At 43.6% G+C, this 17,722-nt stretch overlaps 1 protein-coding gene across 2 annotated transcripts in view; it reads left to right on the top strand.

Moving 5' to 3' along the window:
* VWA3B (von Willebrand factor A domain containing 3B) overlaps positions 1-17,722 on the top strand; it is a 232,069-nt gene that overhangs the window by 73,261 nt on the left and 141,086 nt on the right. For both annotated transcript variants that reach the window (XM_037736937.1, XM_037736936.1), the window contains exons 9-10: positions 11,811-12,007; positions 17,514-17,668. In XM_037736937.1, coding sequence (XP_037592865.1) covers positions 11,811-12,007; positions 17,514-17,668 — 352 coding nt within the window. The remainder of the gene's footprint in view (positions 1-11,810; positions 12,008-17,513; positions 17,669-17,722) is intronic.

Genomic DNA, 17,722 nt, shown 5'->3' with positions numbered 1-17,722 from the left:
CCAAGGCCGGGCGCAGTGGCTCAAGCCTGTAATCCCAGCACTTTGGGAGGCTGAGGCGGGTGGATCACGAGGTCAAGAGATCGAGACCATCCTGGTCAACATGGTGAAACCCCGTCTCTACTAAAAATACAAAAATTCAGCTGGGCATGGTGGCGTGTGCCTGTAATCCCAGCTACTCAGGAGGCTGAGGCAGGAGAACTGCCTGAACCCAGGAGGCGGAGGTTGCGGTGAGCCGAGATCGTGCCATTGCACTCCAGCCTGGGTAACAAGAGTGAAACTCTGTCTCAAAAAAAAAAAAAAAAAAAAAAAGTGTCTCCCTTTTGCGCAAAGAAGGCTGCAGAAGAGATCTGGGGCAGGGCACAGCTGGTTTCTTATGCAACCAGAAGCAAATGGCACACTTGTCAAAGTGTTCACACTTCAGGCAAGGCGAAGCAGAAAATAATATTTCTTCCCAGAACTCACATTTTCTTCAGAATGCCTGTATCACTGTAAAGGTCTCTGTATAGTCAAGTGAACATTGACAAGGTTGATTAATAAGCAGCAAGTGAGAATGCTAAAGGACCAAGACAGTGTTTGCTCAAATATGCATTTTCCAGTGGGCACTGAGCTTCGTATTTTCCAGACAAAACACACACACACACACACACACACACACACACACACACAGCAAAACATTTGCAGAAGAATACCATGTAATTCTCCCATGATTCAAGATTAATTACTCAAAATTTTCTCCCCAAATTTGGGAGAATTGGTTGAGAATTTGTAGATGCTAAGCATTTAACTTGGGAAAGATACTGGAATGTGATGCTGGTGTGGTGAAATGTCAGTGTTAAAAATCATCTTGTTAACAAGTTGCTGTGGAAAAGCACAACAAATCTATTGAGTAATCACATTTAGTCTGTTTGGACCCCTAATTATGGAAACACCAAAAATACCTGGGCAAAAATGACAGAGTTAAGAACCTTCAAAACTTCTCCTTCTTAGAAGGAATAAGGATTTTATCAGAATCAATGTTTTTCATAACTCTAGAAATTAACCCAAGGTGTGCAGCAATCTAGGGAGTGTTTATTCAAGAAAAATAATTGAATCTCAGTAAGAACAGTGAGCACGTGGCATTTTAGTTAGTCCTATTCACATTCCCCCACTCCAGCTCCTCACTAACCTTGAAAACCAACAGTTTGTGATCACAGTGGAAACCACAGGCTCAAAGCTACTGGAGGGGACAGGATGGGGTTGGAGTTCCTCCAAAGCCTCATTTCCAGAGAATTCTCATTATTTGACCTGCCCGCTGGCTCCCTGGAAGACCCCACTTACAAAGCTTTCTTTACTTGACTTCACTCAGTTCTTCCTCAGTGGGAAAAGTCTTTTCTCTGGGGACAGTTGTCAAAAACAATGAGAGGTAATTGATTAACTTTGTGGCTGACTGAGGTTGTAGGTAACAGTCAGGATGAACAAGAGGTAAACCAAAACACTTAAGATGAAAAACTGAAGAATGGGATGTCCATTGGCCTTTCCAAAGCTCTGAGGTATTTCTGGGAATCTATCATGCATAGCCCAGGCAGGTATATGCACAGGGCTGTGAGCATGGCTGGCGTATGTGTATGTTCAAAGAAAGATTCAGGAGGGCTCTAAGCTCTCATCTTGGGCTGACCTTGAGGCTCTGCACAAGCAGGAAGCAAATGCTGAGGGAGAGTAGTTAACTGCTACAGCATGGAAATTGTGGCCTGATGCACACACAGCTCCTCAGCAAGGGATAGTCCAAAGCATTTTAGGAAATTTTTGTTCAATTATTATCTGACCACTGAGTTAACTGACCAGAGACTCCAGTGGCTACAAATGACAAAGTATGCAGATTTTACAGAATTCAGGGGTCATAAGCAAACATAACAACATGTGAACAAGGGGAGTCCCCAAACGATGGGGGAGAGTGAGAAAGAGTATTTGAAGATGTAAGGGCTGGAAACTCCCTCCATTTGATGAAAACATTAATTTACCCATCCAAGAAGCAAAATGGATTCCATGTAGGATAAAAGACGTCCACACCTAGACACATTATATTCAAGCTGTTGAGAGCCAAGAACAAAAAAATAAATTGAAAGCAACAGGAGAGAAATGGCTCATCATGTAAATGGGATACTCGATAAGATTAACAACTAATTTTGCATCAGAAACCAAGAAGGCCAGAAAGCAGTGGAACAAAATTGTCCAAGTGCTAAAAGAAAGGAAAACCTGGCTGGGCACAGTAGCTCACATCTGCATTTTGGCAGGCCAATACAGGCAGATCACTTGAGGTCAGGAGTTCGAGACCAGCCTGGCCAACATGGTGAAGTCCTGTGTCCACTAAAAATACAAAAGCTAGCCAGGCATGGTGGCACATGCCTATAATCCCAGCTGCTTGGGTGACCAAGGCATGAGAATTGCTTGAACCTGGGAAGCAGAGGTTGCAGTGAGCCAAAATCATGGTACTGTACTCCAGCCTGGGCCACAAAGTGAGACTCTGTCTCAAAAAACAAAACAAAACAAAACAACCTGTCTACCAAGAATGTTATTCTCTAAAGCTGTCCTTCAAAAAAGGAGAAACTGCTGGGTACAATAGCTCATGCCTATAATCCCTTTAGGAGGCCAAGGTGGGCAGATCACCTGAGGTCAGGAGTTCAAGACCAGCCTGGCCAATATGGTGAAACCCTGTCTCTACTAAAAATATGAAAATTAGCTGGGTATGGTGGTACCTACCTGTAATCCCAGCTACTTGGAAGGCTGAGGCAGGAGAATTTCTTGAACCCAGGAGACAGAGGTTGCAGTGAGCCAAAATCATGCCACTGCACTACAGGCTGAGTGACAAAGTGAGACTCCATCTCAAAAAAAAAAAAAGGAAAAATTAATATAAACAAAAACCAAGAGAATTTACGTTTAGCAAACCTGCCCTACAAGAAATACTAAAGGAAAGGAAGTCCTTCAGGATAAAATGAAAGAATATTGGAGAATAACTTGAATCCACACAAAGAAATAAAGAGCACCAATAGAGATAACTACATGGGTAAATATAAAGGATAGTATAAATGTATTCTTTTGTAACTATTTTTCCCCTATCTGATTCAAAAGGCAACTTTATAAAGCAATAATTTAAATCTATTCTAATAGACACACATGTATAAAGGTATACTTTATGTGAGAATAATAGCACAATGGAGGGGGAGGGAGCAGAGTTACATAGATTTAATGTTTATATATTATTGAAATTAAATTGATTAATCTGAGTGATAAATTATGAGATTTTGATTAAAATCTCCATAGCAGCCACTAAGAAATAGTAAAAGAAATTCCAAATAACTTAAAATTTAATACTAGAAAACACCCATTTAATACAAAAGAAGGTTACTACCTTCTAGAGGAATAGAAGAATAAAAAAGATATGACATGTAGAAAACAAATAATGGGAGGCATAAATTTTGCAACATCACTCATTATGTGAAGTGTAAATGGCTTAGTTGAGCACAGTGGCACATACCTGTAGTCCCAGGTACTTGAAAGGCTGAGGTTGGAAGATTGCTTGAGGCCAGGAGTTTGAGGCTGCAGTGCACTATGATTGGACCTGTAAATAGCTACTGCACTCCAGTCTGGATAGGATAGTGAGACTCTGTTTATAAAAAAAAAAAAAAAAAAAAAAAAAAAAAAAAAAAAAAAAAGAAAAAGAAAAAAAGAAAAAAGAAAAGTGTCAATGGATTAAACACTTTAATTGAATGGCAAAGATAGGCAAATAAGTCAAAACAAAAAACAAAACAAAAAAACCCATGATTCAACTATATGCTGTTTGTAAGAGACACATTTTAGGTTGAAAGAAATAGGATGAAAGTAAAGAATGGAAAAATATATATCATACAAATAAGTAACAAAAAGTGAGCTGAGTAGTCATACTAATTTCAGACAAAATAGTCTTTAAGACAGAAATTCTTATTAGACACAAAGCACATTTGGTAATGACAAAGGGGTCAATTATTTACCAGGAAGATATAATAATTATGAATACATAAATATATGTACCTAACAATAGTTCACCAAAATATACAAAGCAGAAACTGACAAAATTGAAAGGTTTTCTGTAGTTCAATGAAAGTAACATTATCCCACTTTCAATATGGATGAAACAATTAGGCAGAAGATTGACAAGGAAATAAAAGACTAAACACTGCAAACCAACTAAATCTAATAGACATGTATAGAAGATTATATGAAACAGCAATAGAATACATATTCTTAAGTGTACATTCTCTAGAATAGACCATATGTTAGGCCATAAAACAAGTTGCAGTAAATTTAAAATTATTGTAATCTCACAAAGTATCTTTCTGACTACAATGGATGAAATTAAAATCAATAACAGTAGGACATTTTGAATACTGACAAAAATGAGGCAGAATTGCTTGAACATGGGAGGTGGAGGTTGCAGTGAGCTGAGATCGTGCCACTGAACTCCAGCCTGGGTGATAGAGTGAGACAGTGCCTCAAAAAAAAAAAAGGGAAAGGTAAATACTAATGTGGCGGGGTGAGGGGAAGGTAGCAGAGTCCTCCCAAAGATGCTTTCAGTTTGCCTGATCCGCTGTGCCCAGATCCGTGGCCTCTCTTGCCCTAGGAATGGGGGAAGGGACCCCAGAGGCATGGTGAGCTTGCCCTTCAAATAAATATCACGGACCCAAAGAGTTTAACAGAGAGTGACTTATTAGGCAGAGAGAGAGAAAGAGAGAGAAGGAGAGAGAGCAGCCATGCTGCCCTGGGAGGGAATCCAAGGGAGGAATCCGCCCAGGTAAGGGGCAGTGGGTTTTTAACCTTGGTTATTCCCGCCCCATTTATATTCTTGTCCAATGAGAGGCGTTCTTTTAAACTTCCTCTGGAGTGATTGATCTTTGACTCTGATAGCAGATTGGCTGCTAGGTCTGCAACAGAGGCACTTCTCCCACAGCTTTTCGTGGGCTTTTTGAACTAACGGGCTCACCTGGGATTTCTGCTCCGCTGAAGGGAAAGTCAGAGAAAGAACTTTACATTCCCGGATGGGGACATAGATGGAGGCATGGTGCTGGGAAGCTCTTGCCTTTGAAACCATGCCCCTTGTGGACTCGGTTTTCCTTAACACAGTCCCTCATTAACAACATGCTTCTAAATAACCAGTGGATGAATTATACTAAACAGGAAATTAAAAATACTTTTAAGCTAACCAAAACAAAAAGTTTGACATTCCAAAACCTATGGGGTAGAACTAAAGCAGTGCTTAGTTGAAAATACCTACATCAAAAAAGAAGAAAGATCTCAAACGAATTATCTAAACCTCTTCCTTAAGAAGTTAGAAGAGTCAACTAAAGTGAAAACAAGCAGAAGGAAGGAAATAATAAAAAATTAGAGAGGATATAAATAAAATGGAAAATAGAAAAACAGTAAAATTAAAACATCAAATGTTTGGTGCTTTAAAAGATTAACACAATTGACAAATCCTTAGCTAGACAAACCAGGGAAGGGCGGAGCGGGGTGGGGAGAGGGAGAGATAGAGAGAGAAAGAGAGAGAGAGAGAGACCCCCATATTATTAAAATCAGGAATGAAAGAGGGGGTATGAGTACCAGCCTTTTGGAAATAAAAGTGATTATAAGAGACTGCAATGAACAATTGTATGTTAATGAATAAGATAATCTAAATGAAATGGACAAATTTGTAGAAAGACACAAACTACCAAAACTTACTCGAGAAGAAATGGCAATTCTGCATAGATCTGTCATAACTGACTTAGTAATTTTTTTTAAAAAGTCTGCACAAAGAGAACCCAGGACCAGATGCCTTCCTTGGTGACTTCTTTCAAGTGTTTAAAGAAGAATTAACACCAATTACTTAATTTTTTTTTTAATTTGGCAGATAACATTGTATGTATTTATCATGTACAACATGATGTTTTGAAGTATATATACATTGTGAAATGCTTAAATCTAGCCAATTAAAAATTAGATTACCTTACATAGTAAACATTTTTGTGGTGAGAGCACTTAATATCTCTGTCTGCCTTTTTCAAGAATGTAATTTATCACCATTAACTATAGTTACCTTGCTTTCTGTCTTGGTTTAATTCCAGCATTCACACTCTATCTCAGACGTTCTCATTCTTGCCACTGAACATGTGAATTTCAGGTCACTCAGTCTAAATTTCCCTAACTCCAATCCTTTCTCACTTCCTAATCTCAATTGTTCTATGTTGTACCAAACATCTCCAATCAGTCTGTGTTTATCTTGCGATGCCACAGCTATTTTAAAAGAAGTAATAGCCTAAGGTACAGTTTGGTGCCTACCTCACTGATCTTCAACTATTTTCGATTTATTTTAAATGCTAGTTAGATGTAGACACATTAAGATGTGGCTTTTATAATTCTTCTCTTGCAGTCTGTATTCCCTTTGGTGGTTTCTTTTCAGTCTTCATGCAGGTTTGTCACTAAATTGACTGCTCCTTGTCTCTCCATAGCCAGCTGCAGGTGCTGTAGTTTAAAAATTCTTCCTGCAGCTGCATCATTCACACCTTACGTTTAAAATAATTCTTTTTAAGATGCCTTCTTCCAGAATCATAAGGCAGAAAAGAAGTGAGGGAAATGTTGAACCATGTCTTTAGGGGGCGTTAGCTCCTCTGCAGTTTTCTTTCTGCTATTGGTGGTTGATGTTCTTTGTTTTTATGTCTGCTTCTTTTTTCCCTCCTTGTTTTTTATTTCTTTTCTCTCTCTCCCACCTCTGCCTCCCGAGGATTATAGGAATTGAGAACACCATGGATGGGGAATGCTATGGGTTGGAATCATTTTTCCACTGGCTTATAAACAAGTTGGGCAAGCCATGGAGCCCTTCTCTATAGCAGAGGTTTTATTTGGGTCTCAGCCCTTGTGTGTAGCCCCTGGGGCGCTTTAAAGAATGCTTACCTGATCTCCACAGGGAGTCAGTTTGGTAGAATGTTGGTGGGTTACCATCCTACATCTCCTTCATCCCCTCCTCCCCATTTCTTGGCTCCCCTGCAGTGCCAGGAAGATATGCTTATTGCATGGTACTTTAGCAAGTAGGTAACAGTAGGTATTAGCAACTACAGCAGACAAAGGGCTTGACTGCTCAGAGGCAAGCTGCTCTCTCACACCACCTGTTGCCACCTGGCTTCTGGATCTCAGACTGGGTTGGGCTTCATCTCACCTTCAGAGACCCCATAGCCCTTGTAGCTACTCTGTGCTGAGTCAGCCCACAGGGCTGAAACCTCGTTCACCTTACCAGCAGGCAGGACCAGATTTCTTTTCCTGACAGTTGCTACCGTTCTCCTCAATTCTGGTTTCCTTCCTCTTTTTTTCCCCTCCCTCCCTCCTTCCTTCCTTCCTTCCTCCTACTTCTGTCCTCCCTTCTCTCCCTCCCTTTTATCTTACCCTTGTTTCCTTCCTTCCTTCCTTCCTCCCTCCCTCCTTCCCTTCCCTTCTTCTATCTTCCCCTCCCTCCCTTCTTTCTTTCCTTCCCTTCTTTCCTCCCTCCTTCTTTCCTTCTGCCTTCCTTTTCAGCTAGTTCACAGTATTCTTTTCCTGTACCACTCCCTATGTGGTGGCCAAGAGTTTGTTCATTGTCTTGTGACACCCGTGATCACAGGGGTGTTTAACAGTGTGTACCAAGCTATGGTCTATCAAATACAAGCCCTCCAAAACTTTTTGTGCAGAAAGACTCTGGGGCTAAATAGCTTTGGGAATCTTGCTTGTGATAAGCCCCACTGTCCATTCCCATAATAAAGTCTTAAAGAAGTCCTTTGATCAAGAACCCCTTGAAACTTTCTTTTCAAGCTCCCCAAACTTTTTGCCAAAGGAACCCTCCTCCTGAGTAGCAGCCACTGACATGCAGTAGAAGCAGTTTCTGTGGGACCCACTCTTGGAAACATCAGATTTGATGCTGTCCGAGGCTGCCTCCAGATCTAGAGTTCTAGTTTATTCATTCCCTGACAGCCCTCTTGAAAGGCCCATGGGCCTTGCATGGCAGGAATGAGGTGCCAGGCAAATAACATTCAGTGGAGGAGGATGGGAGAAGGGGGTTATGGTGGTGAGAAATCCCTGATGGCTGCGAGCCTTTCTGGAGTTGAACCTGGAGGGCGTGAGGATGAGGGACAGGGAGAGGAGTGGGCACTGATAACTATCCCAATTTATCTTTTTGTGTGTGGCCCTGGCTATAGCAGGGATGGTTTTCAAAAGCATTGTTCAGTAGGTATTTTTCACTGAAAAATGTTCTGAGATTGACAAGTAGGATGGGGAGGGCCAGGCTGGTTAATTCTGTGGCATAGATGTGCTCCCTTCTCATAACGGAAAGAACATCTTTAGCAGTCTGTCCAGTGGAATAGGAAAACCATGTAATCAGGATTAGCTGTGAGCTCATACCTCTATCCTAAATGAATGCTCTGTGGGTGAGAATTCATGTAACAGTTTTAATTAAGATAACTGCAGGGGAATGGGAAGGACCCCTTAGTATGTGACGCTAATGAATGGATGACACTTCCCTGCCCCTCCCAGGAAAACGAGACTCGGCCACTAATTGGCGTAATTAGCCCTGGAAGTTAAAAGATTTCCCCCCTTTTTCCTCCTTTCTTTGGCTTTAGAGTGCCTGGGCTTTTTGGTTTTGATTGCTTGGTCACCCCTTCTTTCCTCTATGAAAGGTCAGGTTGCTTTGGCAGCTTGTCTGAACCCCCTTTTCAGATGGTAATTGGGAGCCTGAATCCAGTCCACAGGACTGCACCGCCTGGTTGGGGTTGAAGTTGGAGTCAGAAGTTAGTCTCTGCCTCTTTCAAAACCATTGCTAGGATTGGTTTGAATGTGTTTTTAGGAAGTTCTAGGGTAAGCTTGAATTTATACTTGATAGAAGGCTCTTATCTTTTTTAAAAGAAGGCAGCTCAAAACAGAACAGAAGCATGCAATAAGGTGTATGTTGCTATGGAAATAATTGAATGAAAACTTAATTTCCTACTATACTTATTGACCAGGAAAAAAAGAGAGAGGAGAAAAGGAAAGGGCTTCCTAAGCAGAAACACACTGACTGAGAATGTAATTAATAATAATTGAAGAATATGTCACCCCAAGGGTTTCTCCAAGGAGGCTGATTTCACTGACAGAAATGGCGGCATCCTCTTTCAGCTGCCTCTCTGTGATGGGGGAGAGTGTGCAGGTGAACCCCAGGGACTTGAAGCTCTGAGAAGCCTCTGGCTTGAGCTCTCAGAGAAAGTGAAAAGATGCTTTGTGATTCATGGAGAAACCAGCTCCGGGGCACTGGGGATGCTGCTCTGGAGGGCTTTTGATGCCAGGTTGGTTTAAAGTTCAAAATCCAAAACAAGCTTCTTTGAGAAGTTCCTACTCTAGTAGGTTTCATAGTGAATTCTTTCAATGGTGTTCTATTAAAATTCAAGGACATGAGTCGCATGAAGCATTAGTGGGCAGATTTTTTACATGTTATACAGAAGGAAATGGCACTAACATGATTTATGTCTTCAAATCTTATTCTAATTTTCTATCCCCTTAAATATAGTAATAGATAAGTCTGGGTCATATTTTTGTTTCCCTAATGGTGAGTGCTACTTCTTAATTAATAGTACAACTTCATTTGCATCTGTGTCTGATGGGAGCATCAGCTGATGGGGTTGTCAAGTCATAACTGAGAAGCCCTTTCCACCTTAAGCCAGTGGCAAAGCTTCGCTGCATAATACAATTGCCTGGGGAGCTTTGTAAAATCCCAATGTCCAGGCCACACTCCCAAACCAGTTAAAATAGAATCTAATGGATGGGACCCAGGCATCAGTTCTGTTGTTGTTGTTGTTATTTTTGAGACAGAGTCTTGCTCTGTCGCCCAGGCTGGAGTACAATGGAGTGATCTTGGCTCACTGCAGCCTCCGCCTCTCTGGTTCAAGTGATTCTGCTGCCTCAGCCTCAGCTGGGATTACAGGAGCCAGCCTGCATGCCCGGCTAATATTTGTATTTTTAGTAGAGACAGGGTTTCACTATGTTGGCCAGCCTGGTCTACAACTCCTGACCTCAGGTGATCCACCTGCCTCAGCCTCCCAACGTGCTGGGATTATAGGTGTGAACCACCGTGCTCAGCTCAGTATTTTTTTTAAAGCTCCTCAGGGGATTCCGCAGTGCAGGGTTGACAGCCATTAATGTAGGTGGAGTTAAACAAAACAGTACAGGGCTGGCGGGCCTCCTATGTGATAGTCCATGTTAGAAAAATCCATTTCCCCGCCCAGAACTCCTTCCACATCTTCCTAGGGCTCCATGGTCCCAATGGGGCTAAAATCTCAGGGTCCTTTCTGCCTTCCTTCCAGTGGTATGCAAATGTTTAACAACCCACTCCAGGGAATGAAAAAAGCCCTGATGTGTAGCATGTACTGATTTCCAGATTCTGTAAATACTCCCACCACAGTGTCCTCATCCTACCAAGGGGCCATCACCGAGCATGGAGTTGGGAAATGTGCACAGCCATCTCCAGGCACCAGTGCCTCGTTCCCAGCTTCACAGTTCCTCACCCCTCCTCTGTGTCCACCCTGAGTAGCTCATTCTCCCTTAGGTGCTGTTCCGAGTTTTGAGTCATCTAGAAAAATCCTTTTCTGCTTGTGTGTTACTCTGGCTTTCCCCACTCGGGTAACATAACACCGCTTCCCAGTTACAGTGTAGATAACCTCTGGAAAATACCATGGGAATGTGCCTGAGGCTGGAGATGTTTAGGCAATTGGCATTCTGGGTTATACTTTACCCTGTGAAGCTAAGGCGAATTGTGCTACATACACGGCACATGAGGTTTCTGAGCCCGCAGGGCGGAAAGCCAAGCTCTGAGTCAGGACATACTCACCAAGGTAACAAGGGGACTTCATGGGAGGCAGCCTGCTAGCCTTTGCGGATTGATTGCCTTCACCTCATCACTTCTCTTTCCCCCGCATTACAAAGCACTTTCACATGACTTTTCTTTCTTTCCTTTTTTTTTTTTTTTTTTGAGTTGGAGTCTTGCTCTGTTATCCAGGCTGGAGTGCAGTGGTGCAATCTCGGCTCATTGCAACCTCTGCCTCCTGGGTTTAAGCAATTATCATGCCTCAGCATCCCGAGTAGCTGGGATTACAGGTGCCCACCACCACATCCCGCTAATTTTTGTATTTTTGGTACAGATGGGGTTTTGCCAGGTTGGCCAGGCTGGCCTCAAACTGCTGACCTCAGGTGATCCACCCACCTTGGCCTCCCGAAGTGCTGGGATGACAGGTGTGAACCACCGCACCTGGCCTCACATGACTTTTCTCACTGGATTGCTGCCGTTTACCTAGGAAGGCCAAGCAAATACTATCTTCCAGCTGCAGGTGAAGAATTCTGCCTAAGCTCAGAGAGGTCAAGTGTAGTGACTCACCCAAGTTTGAGCAACTTGCCTAAGCTAGTAGGTGATGGAGCCAGGACCTGAAGCCAGAGCTTCTGACTCCATCCTTACACACACATGGCTCCTGACACACAGCCTTTGTCTACTGGCCCCTTTCACCCAGGTGTGCAGTCTGTCAACTTAGAGAGAGGAGGAAGTAACCCTGCTTTGCAGTCACGTGAATTATTAGGTTGGTGCAAAAGTAACTGCGGTTTTTGCCATTAAAAAGCCTAATAATTTTTTGCGAGTCCTGCTTTGGAAAGCTGTTAGCTGAAATGAAACATGGGCTTTGTGGTCTCTTAAAGAACAAATTCCAAGTTGGTAAATATTAAGTTGGGGCTGTAATATGAATGGCACATGCAGTATGAATGGCTGATGAGCTATGATTCTGCAGAGTCAGAAACAACCTCTGTTGAGATTTCATCGAATCCAGAAGACACCTGGGACTCTAAGACGTGGCTGCGGAAATATGGCTTGAAGGCCCAGAAGCTGTCCCTGTACGATGTCCTTGCTGACTGCTCTTTTCGCCACGCTGATGGGGTTGTAGATATAAAAGCCAAGCCGGAGAACGAGTCTGTGCAGACCAGTGCGGTAGGTGAAGTGCGCTCCCGGGAGGGGGTTGGCCTCCCTCAAGCCCTGGGTGGGTGAGGCCTCCCTCAGGTCAGAAGGCAGGGGAAGAACCACTGTGGGGGGTGGCAGGGACAGAAACCAGCTTGGGTTTCTGTGAAGAAGGGAGTTCCTCTGCTTCTCTCCTCCCCCTTCTCCAAAGAGCATCTGTGGGAGTGGAGATCAAGGCTGGGAATGATTTCTAGACATCAGTGAATTGTACATAAGCCAGGGGCTGGGCTTGGAAGAATGAGGCATTATGAGTCTCAGAATTATTCAATATTATGCAAATAGAGAAGCCCTTTGTTCCCCCATATCGAATGTGAAAAAGAGAAACTGCTGGTTAGTATATCCAACGCTGCAGGCGTTTCTGCAGTCCTCTTGCATTTTCTTTCCCTCGTTATTCCAGTGACTAGCAGCCAGCATACAGTGCAATCCCAGCAAATATGGAATCAGATTCTCCAAAGGACATAGCCACTAAAAACTCTGAAAGCAGCAGTTCCACTGTGGGTTTTATAGGAATGCAGCTTCTCCTACTGCCCTACTCTGGCTCCCGATGAAGGACAGTGCTCGACAGCAGTGCTTCCTAAACTCCACCATCATGCCTAAGAGTCAGTAGTTCCGAAGTGGGGCCCAAGAATTTGCATCCATAACAATCCCCAGATGATGCTGATGCTGGTTCAGGGGCCACACCTTGAGACACAAAGAGGCGTAGAACAGGGGCCAGAAGATGAGGTGTCAAAGGCTTAGAAGCGTGGAAAGACTAAATAGTGTCCCAATATGAACCAGAAATCAGGATAAAATGAACATGGCAGATTTGCAAAACCAAACGAAAGTTCTTTCAGGAGGTGGCAAAGTTCCAGGTATGCACAGTGAAGTGAACCTAAAATGCAAGCCCCGGGCAGACAGGCAGGTGACAGGCAGGTGACCACAGCCCAGGAGAGACACCGGGGAGAGAAAATCAAGGCCCCTCTCAAATACAGTGTCACCTCGTGTATTCATATACAAATGAATACAGTGTCACCTCAAACACAGTGTCACCTCATATATTCTTGAAGGCTCCGATTCAATGGCGAGGTCGTTACTGAGATGTTGTAGCTCCAGCAGAGGTGGAACTCCAGTCCCATTGCCACTTGTTATTAGGCTGGCCAGCCACTGAGCCCCCCACGCCCTCCATGGGAAGGGCACTGTCCTCTGGGGCTATGTGAGCCACACCACATGGTGTTCTTGCCCCCTCGCTGCTATGCATTTATGACAAACTACAAGAAGGAAAATATAAAAATTGAATTAGAAAAACGCAGAATTGATGCAAGACTTGTTTCCTGGCTTACTGGAGGATGCAGAGTAATTGCTACAGTGCAGGGAAAATCTCATTTGTGGGTTTCCTCCCACAGCACAGTTTTCTTGTTTTATAGATGTTATTCAGTAATGTTCAGGAAATCGTATGTAGCTAGATTTTCATTTTTAAAATAGGCCAGGCACAGTGGCTCATGCCTGTAATCCCAACAGTTTGGGAGGCCGAGGCAGGTGGATCACTTGAGGTCTGGAGCTCACGACCAGTCTGGTCAACGGGGTGAAACCCCATCTCTACTAAAAAAATAAAGCCAGGCATGATGACTCATGCCTGTAATCCCAGCACTGTGGGAGGCCGAGGTGGGTGGATCACGAGGTCAAGAGATGGAGACCATCCTGGCCAACATGGTGAAACCCTGTCTCTACTAAAAATACAAAAATTAGCTGGGCATGGTGGCGCATGCCTGTAGTCCCAGCTACTTTGGAGGCTGAGGCAGAAGAATTGCTTGAACCCGGGAGGCAGAGGTTGCAGTGAGCTGAGATCGTGCCACTGCACTCCAGCCTGGTGCCTGGCAACAGAGCAAGACTCTGTCTCAAAAAAAAAAAAAAATTAGCCAGGTGTGGTGGCATATGCCTATAATCCCAGCTACTTGGGTGGCTGAGGCAGAACTGAGGAGGTGGAGGTTGCAGTGAGCTGCGATAGCACTATTGAACTCCAGCCTGGGCAACAGAGCAAGACTTCATCTCAAAATAAAATAAAGTAAAATAAAATAAAATAAAATGAATATACATTAGACCTTGGATATTTCAAAATATTAGTCCCCGGCAATTTGAACATAGCTTACTGCAAACTGATGACAATGTGGTATGTTCAAGCTAGCTCTAATATTGATCATCTCGTGTAACTCTTTCTTGGCAATTTTAAATGACATACTGAAACTGGATTCACACCTAAAATTGTGATGTGTATAAAGTAGGGAGAAACTAAGGCTGTGAAATAGGTAGATTATTTAGGGTTCCCCAAGACTCCCACTGGGCAAGACCCCCTAAGTATTTAACAATAAAAACTAGTTTATAGGTTTTATTGTTATAGACCCAGGAAACTCATTAACACTGAGAAATGAATGGCTAAAAAGGCCAGCTTTTGTAGTAGTTCAAAGACAATGAACAATTGGGAGGAGGAGACAAACATGCATTTCTAATAAGGGAATTTCAGGCCAAGTCCAAGAACTTGATATTTTGGGCACCCCTGAAATCACACTGCATGCACAGTTGCTTGCTGCTTGTGCACAAAACCAGCCCTTATGTTCAAAAACCCATTCTTATCTCTTCATCAAATTTTCAAACAAGTATTTATGGAGCCCCTACTATGTACCAGGCCATGCTATATGGCAGAAGGTGCACTGGATATGGATGAGAAGTTCTAGCTATAAATGCTGCTTCCACTAGTTACTGATGACGAGATGTTGAACAAATCACGTGACTTCTTTGACTTCACCCTTCATATTTGTGAAACGGGTAGTGTGAAGTGCAAATTTACAAATGCATGTCTGAGCACGGTGCCTGGCACATAAAGAGATGCCCCACACTTTTTGATGGGGTTGTTCATTGTTGTTGTTGTAAATTTGTTTAAGTTCTTTGTAGATTCTGGATATTAGCTCTTTGTCAAATGGGTAGACTACAAAATTTTTTTCCCATTCTGTTGGTTGCCAGTTCACTCTAATGATAGTTTCTTTTGCAGTGCAAAAGCTCTTAAGTTTAATTAGATCCCATTTGTCTATTTTGGCTTTTGTTGCTAATGCTTTTGGTGTTTTAGTCATGAAGTCCTTGCCCATGCCTATGTCCTGAATGATATTGCCTAGGTTTTCGTCCAGGGTTTTTATGGTGTTAGGTATTATGTTTAAATCTTTAATCCATCTGGAGTTAATTTTTGTATAAGGTATAAGGAAGGGATCCAGTTTCAGGTTTCTGCATATTGCTAGCCAGTTTTCCCAACACTATTTATTAAATAGGGAATCCTGTCCCCGTTGCTTGTTTTTATCTGGTTTGTCAAAGATCAGATGGTTGTGGATGTGTGGCGCTACTTCTGAGGCCTCTGTTCTGTTCCCTTGGTCTATATCGCTGTTTTGGTAACAGTACCATGCTGTTTTGATTACTGTAGCCTTGTAGTATAGTTTGAAGACAGGTAGTGTGATGCCTACAGCTTTGGTTTTTTTTTTTTTTTTTTTTTTTTTTTTTTTTTNATGCTGTTTTGACTACTGCAGCCTTGTAGTATAGTTTGAAATCAGGTAGCGTGATGCCTCCAGCTTTGTTCTTTTTGCTTAGAATTGACTTGGCTATGCCAGCTCTCTTTTGGTTCCACATGAAGTTTAAGGTGTTTTTTTCCAGTTCTGTGAAGAAAGTAAATGGTAGCTTTTTTTTTTTTTTTTTTTTTTTTTCTTTCAGAATATACACTACTGGTTATCCTCCCACCTTGCTAGCTATTTTTTCTCAGTCTTCTTTGTGACTTCTTCCCCATGTTCCCAACCTGTCAATGCTGGAGGACCTCCGATCACTTCTCTGTCTACCCTCATTTCCCAGATGGTCTTCTCCAGTCCCATGGCTTTTAATCCTCTGTGCATGCCAAGGACTTCAAAATGTACCCCTCCAGCCCTGCGACCTTCTCTGATCTCCCAACTACTGCTGTGCTACTTGGATGTCTAATTGGCACCTTGAACCTGAGACATCAGACGCTAACTCTTGATCTTTCCCATTCAAAGCCGCTCTCCCACAACCTTCCTCCTATCAACTGATTGCAACTCCACCCTTTCAGATCCCAGCCTGAAAACCTCAGGGTTGTTCCTGACTCCTCTCTTTTCTTGTATATGCACATCTGATCTCTCAGTGAACACTGTCGGTTCTGTCTTTAGAACAGGCCTGTCATTCAGGATCTGACCGCTTCTTGCCATGGCCTTTGTTGCCCAGGCCATGCAACTCTGTGACCTACTGGCTCTTCACTTCTGCCCTTGGTCCTCAGCAGTCCAGTCAGCTTTACAGAGTAACCAGAGTTGCGCTGTGAAACCATAAATCAGACGTGTCGCTGCTCTTGTGAAAGCCCTGGGAGGAGTCCTTTTTTACTCAGAGCAAAAGCCAGGTCATTTCCGACAGCTGTCAGGCTTTATGGGACCTGCTTCTGGCCCTCCTCTTTGTGTGTCCCGGCTTCTCTCATTCTCTCTTCCCTCCCTCACTTTCCTTTGGCAATATTGGCCTTCCTAAAATTTGACAAGCATGCCGGGCAGACTCCCAGCTCAGGCCTTTGCTGTTGCTATGTCTTCTGACCTCCCCCCGGCCTCCCTATGGCCACACTCTGTTCCTCCAGGCCTTCACTCCTAGTGCACATCTCTGGGAGGCTTTCCCTGCAAGGTTCTAACTCCTCCCGTCTCTCCCCTCTTCCTCTGCTCTCTGCTCTTCCTCCTTGCCTTACTCCACGTGTCATCCTCTGACCTAGTGTGTCATGATTTGCTTATTACTGGGCTCCCCTCCTGCACTGTCAACTCCATGAAGGCAGGGGTTTGGTCATTGTGTGTGTTTGTATTCCTGGCATCTAGAAGGTCTCCCAGCGGGAGGAGCACTGGTTGAGTGCCCATGGGCTGAGTGATGGAGTCCTACTGAGGAGGGCTCGCTCCATCTGTCCTGAGTGTGCTAGATGTGCTGCAATGGGGTTCTTGGCAGGAAAATAGGATTCATGTGAGTTTCAGTCCCACCTCCTCCAGAATGCTCCATGACCATCTAGTTACTGTGAGATCGGCTGCTCTCTTTTCTTTACCAGGACTTGCCAGGTCTTTCCTGTGTCAACCCAGTTCCAGGGACTGAGTATCTAATTCTCTGCATTGCTACCTCTCTCTCTTTCTCTCTCTCTCTCTTTCTCTGTATGTGTGTGCATGTGTGTGTTGGTGGGGGTGTCTTTGTGCTGGAATCATTAGGTTTTCTGGGGCACAGATGTGATCACACGTGTCTTTCTGGCCCATGTTCATCATACCTAGTGCAGGGCTCCATAGGGAGCAGGCAGCGGAACGTATTTGGTTGAACTAACAAACGAATGATTGACAGTAGAGTGAGTGCTAAGAGCCATTTGAATATGATAGAGCTGGAGGTGCCATCTGGAGACTCTTCTCATGGACAGTTTCTGAGTGGCTTCTGTCCTTTGTCCTCTCCTTAGGAGACCAGCAAGAAGACAGTCCATGCAAAATATTGCAGCAGATTTGTCCATGCTCCCTGGAAGGATGGGAGCTTGGTGCACGTCAGCATTACCAAAGAGAAATGCAAGTGGTACAGTGAGAGAATCCACACAGCCCTGGCCCGGATCCGAAGGAGGTTGGTGTTATTTGCAGGATGGTACAAGTGGTCTCCTTGCTCTGGAAATTCACA

This window comes from Cebus imitator, unplaced genomic scaffold (assembly GCF_001604975.1).
Source record: "Cebus imitator isolate Cc_AM_T3 unplaced genomic scaffold, Cebus_imitator-1.0 Scaffold31, whole genome shotgun sequence".
Classification (NCBI taxonomy): Eukaryota; Metazoa; Chordata; class Mammalia; order Primates; family Cebidae; genus Cebus; species Cebus imitator.
The sequence above is the reverse complement of the archived record's forward strand: the minus strand, read 5'-3'. Positions and strand labels throughout refer to the sequence as shown.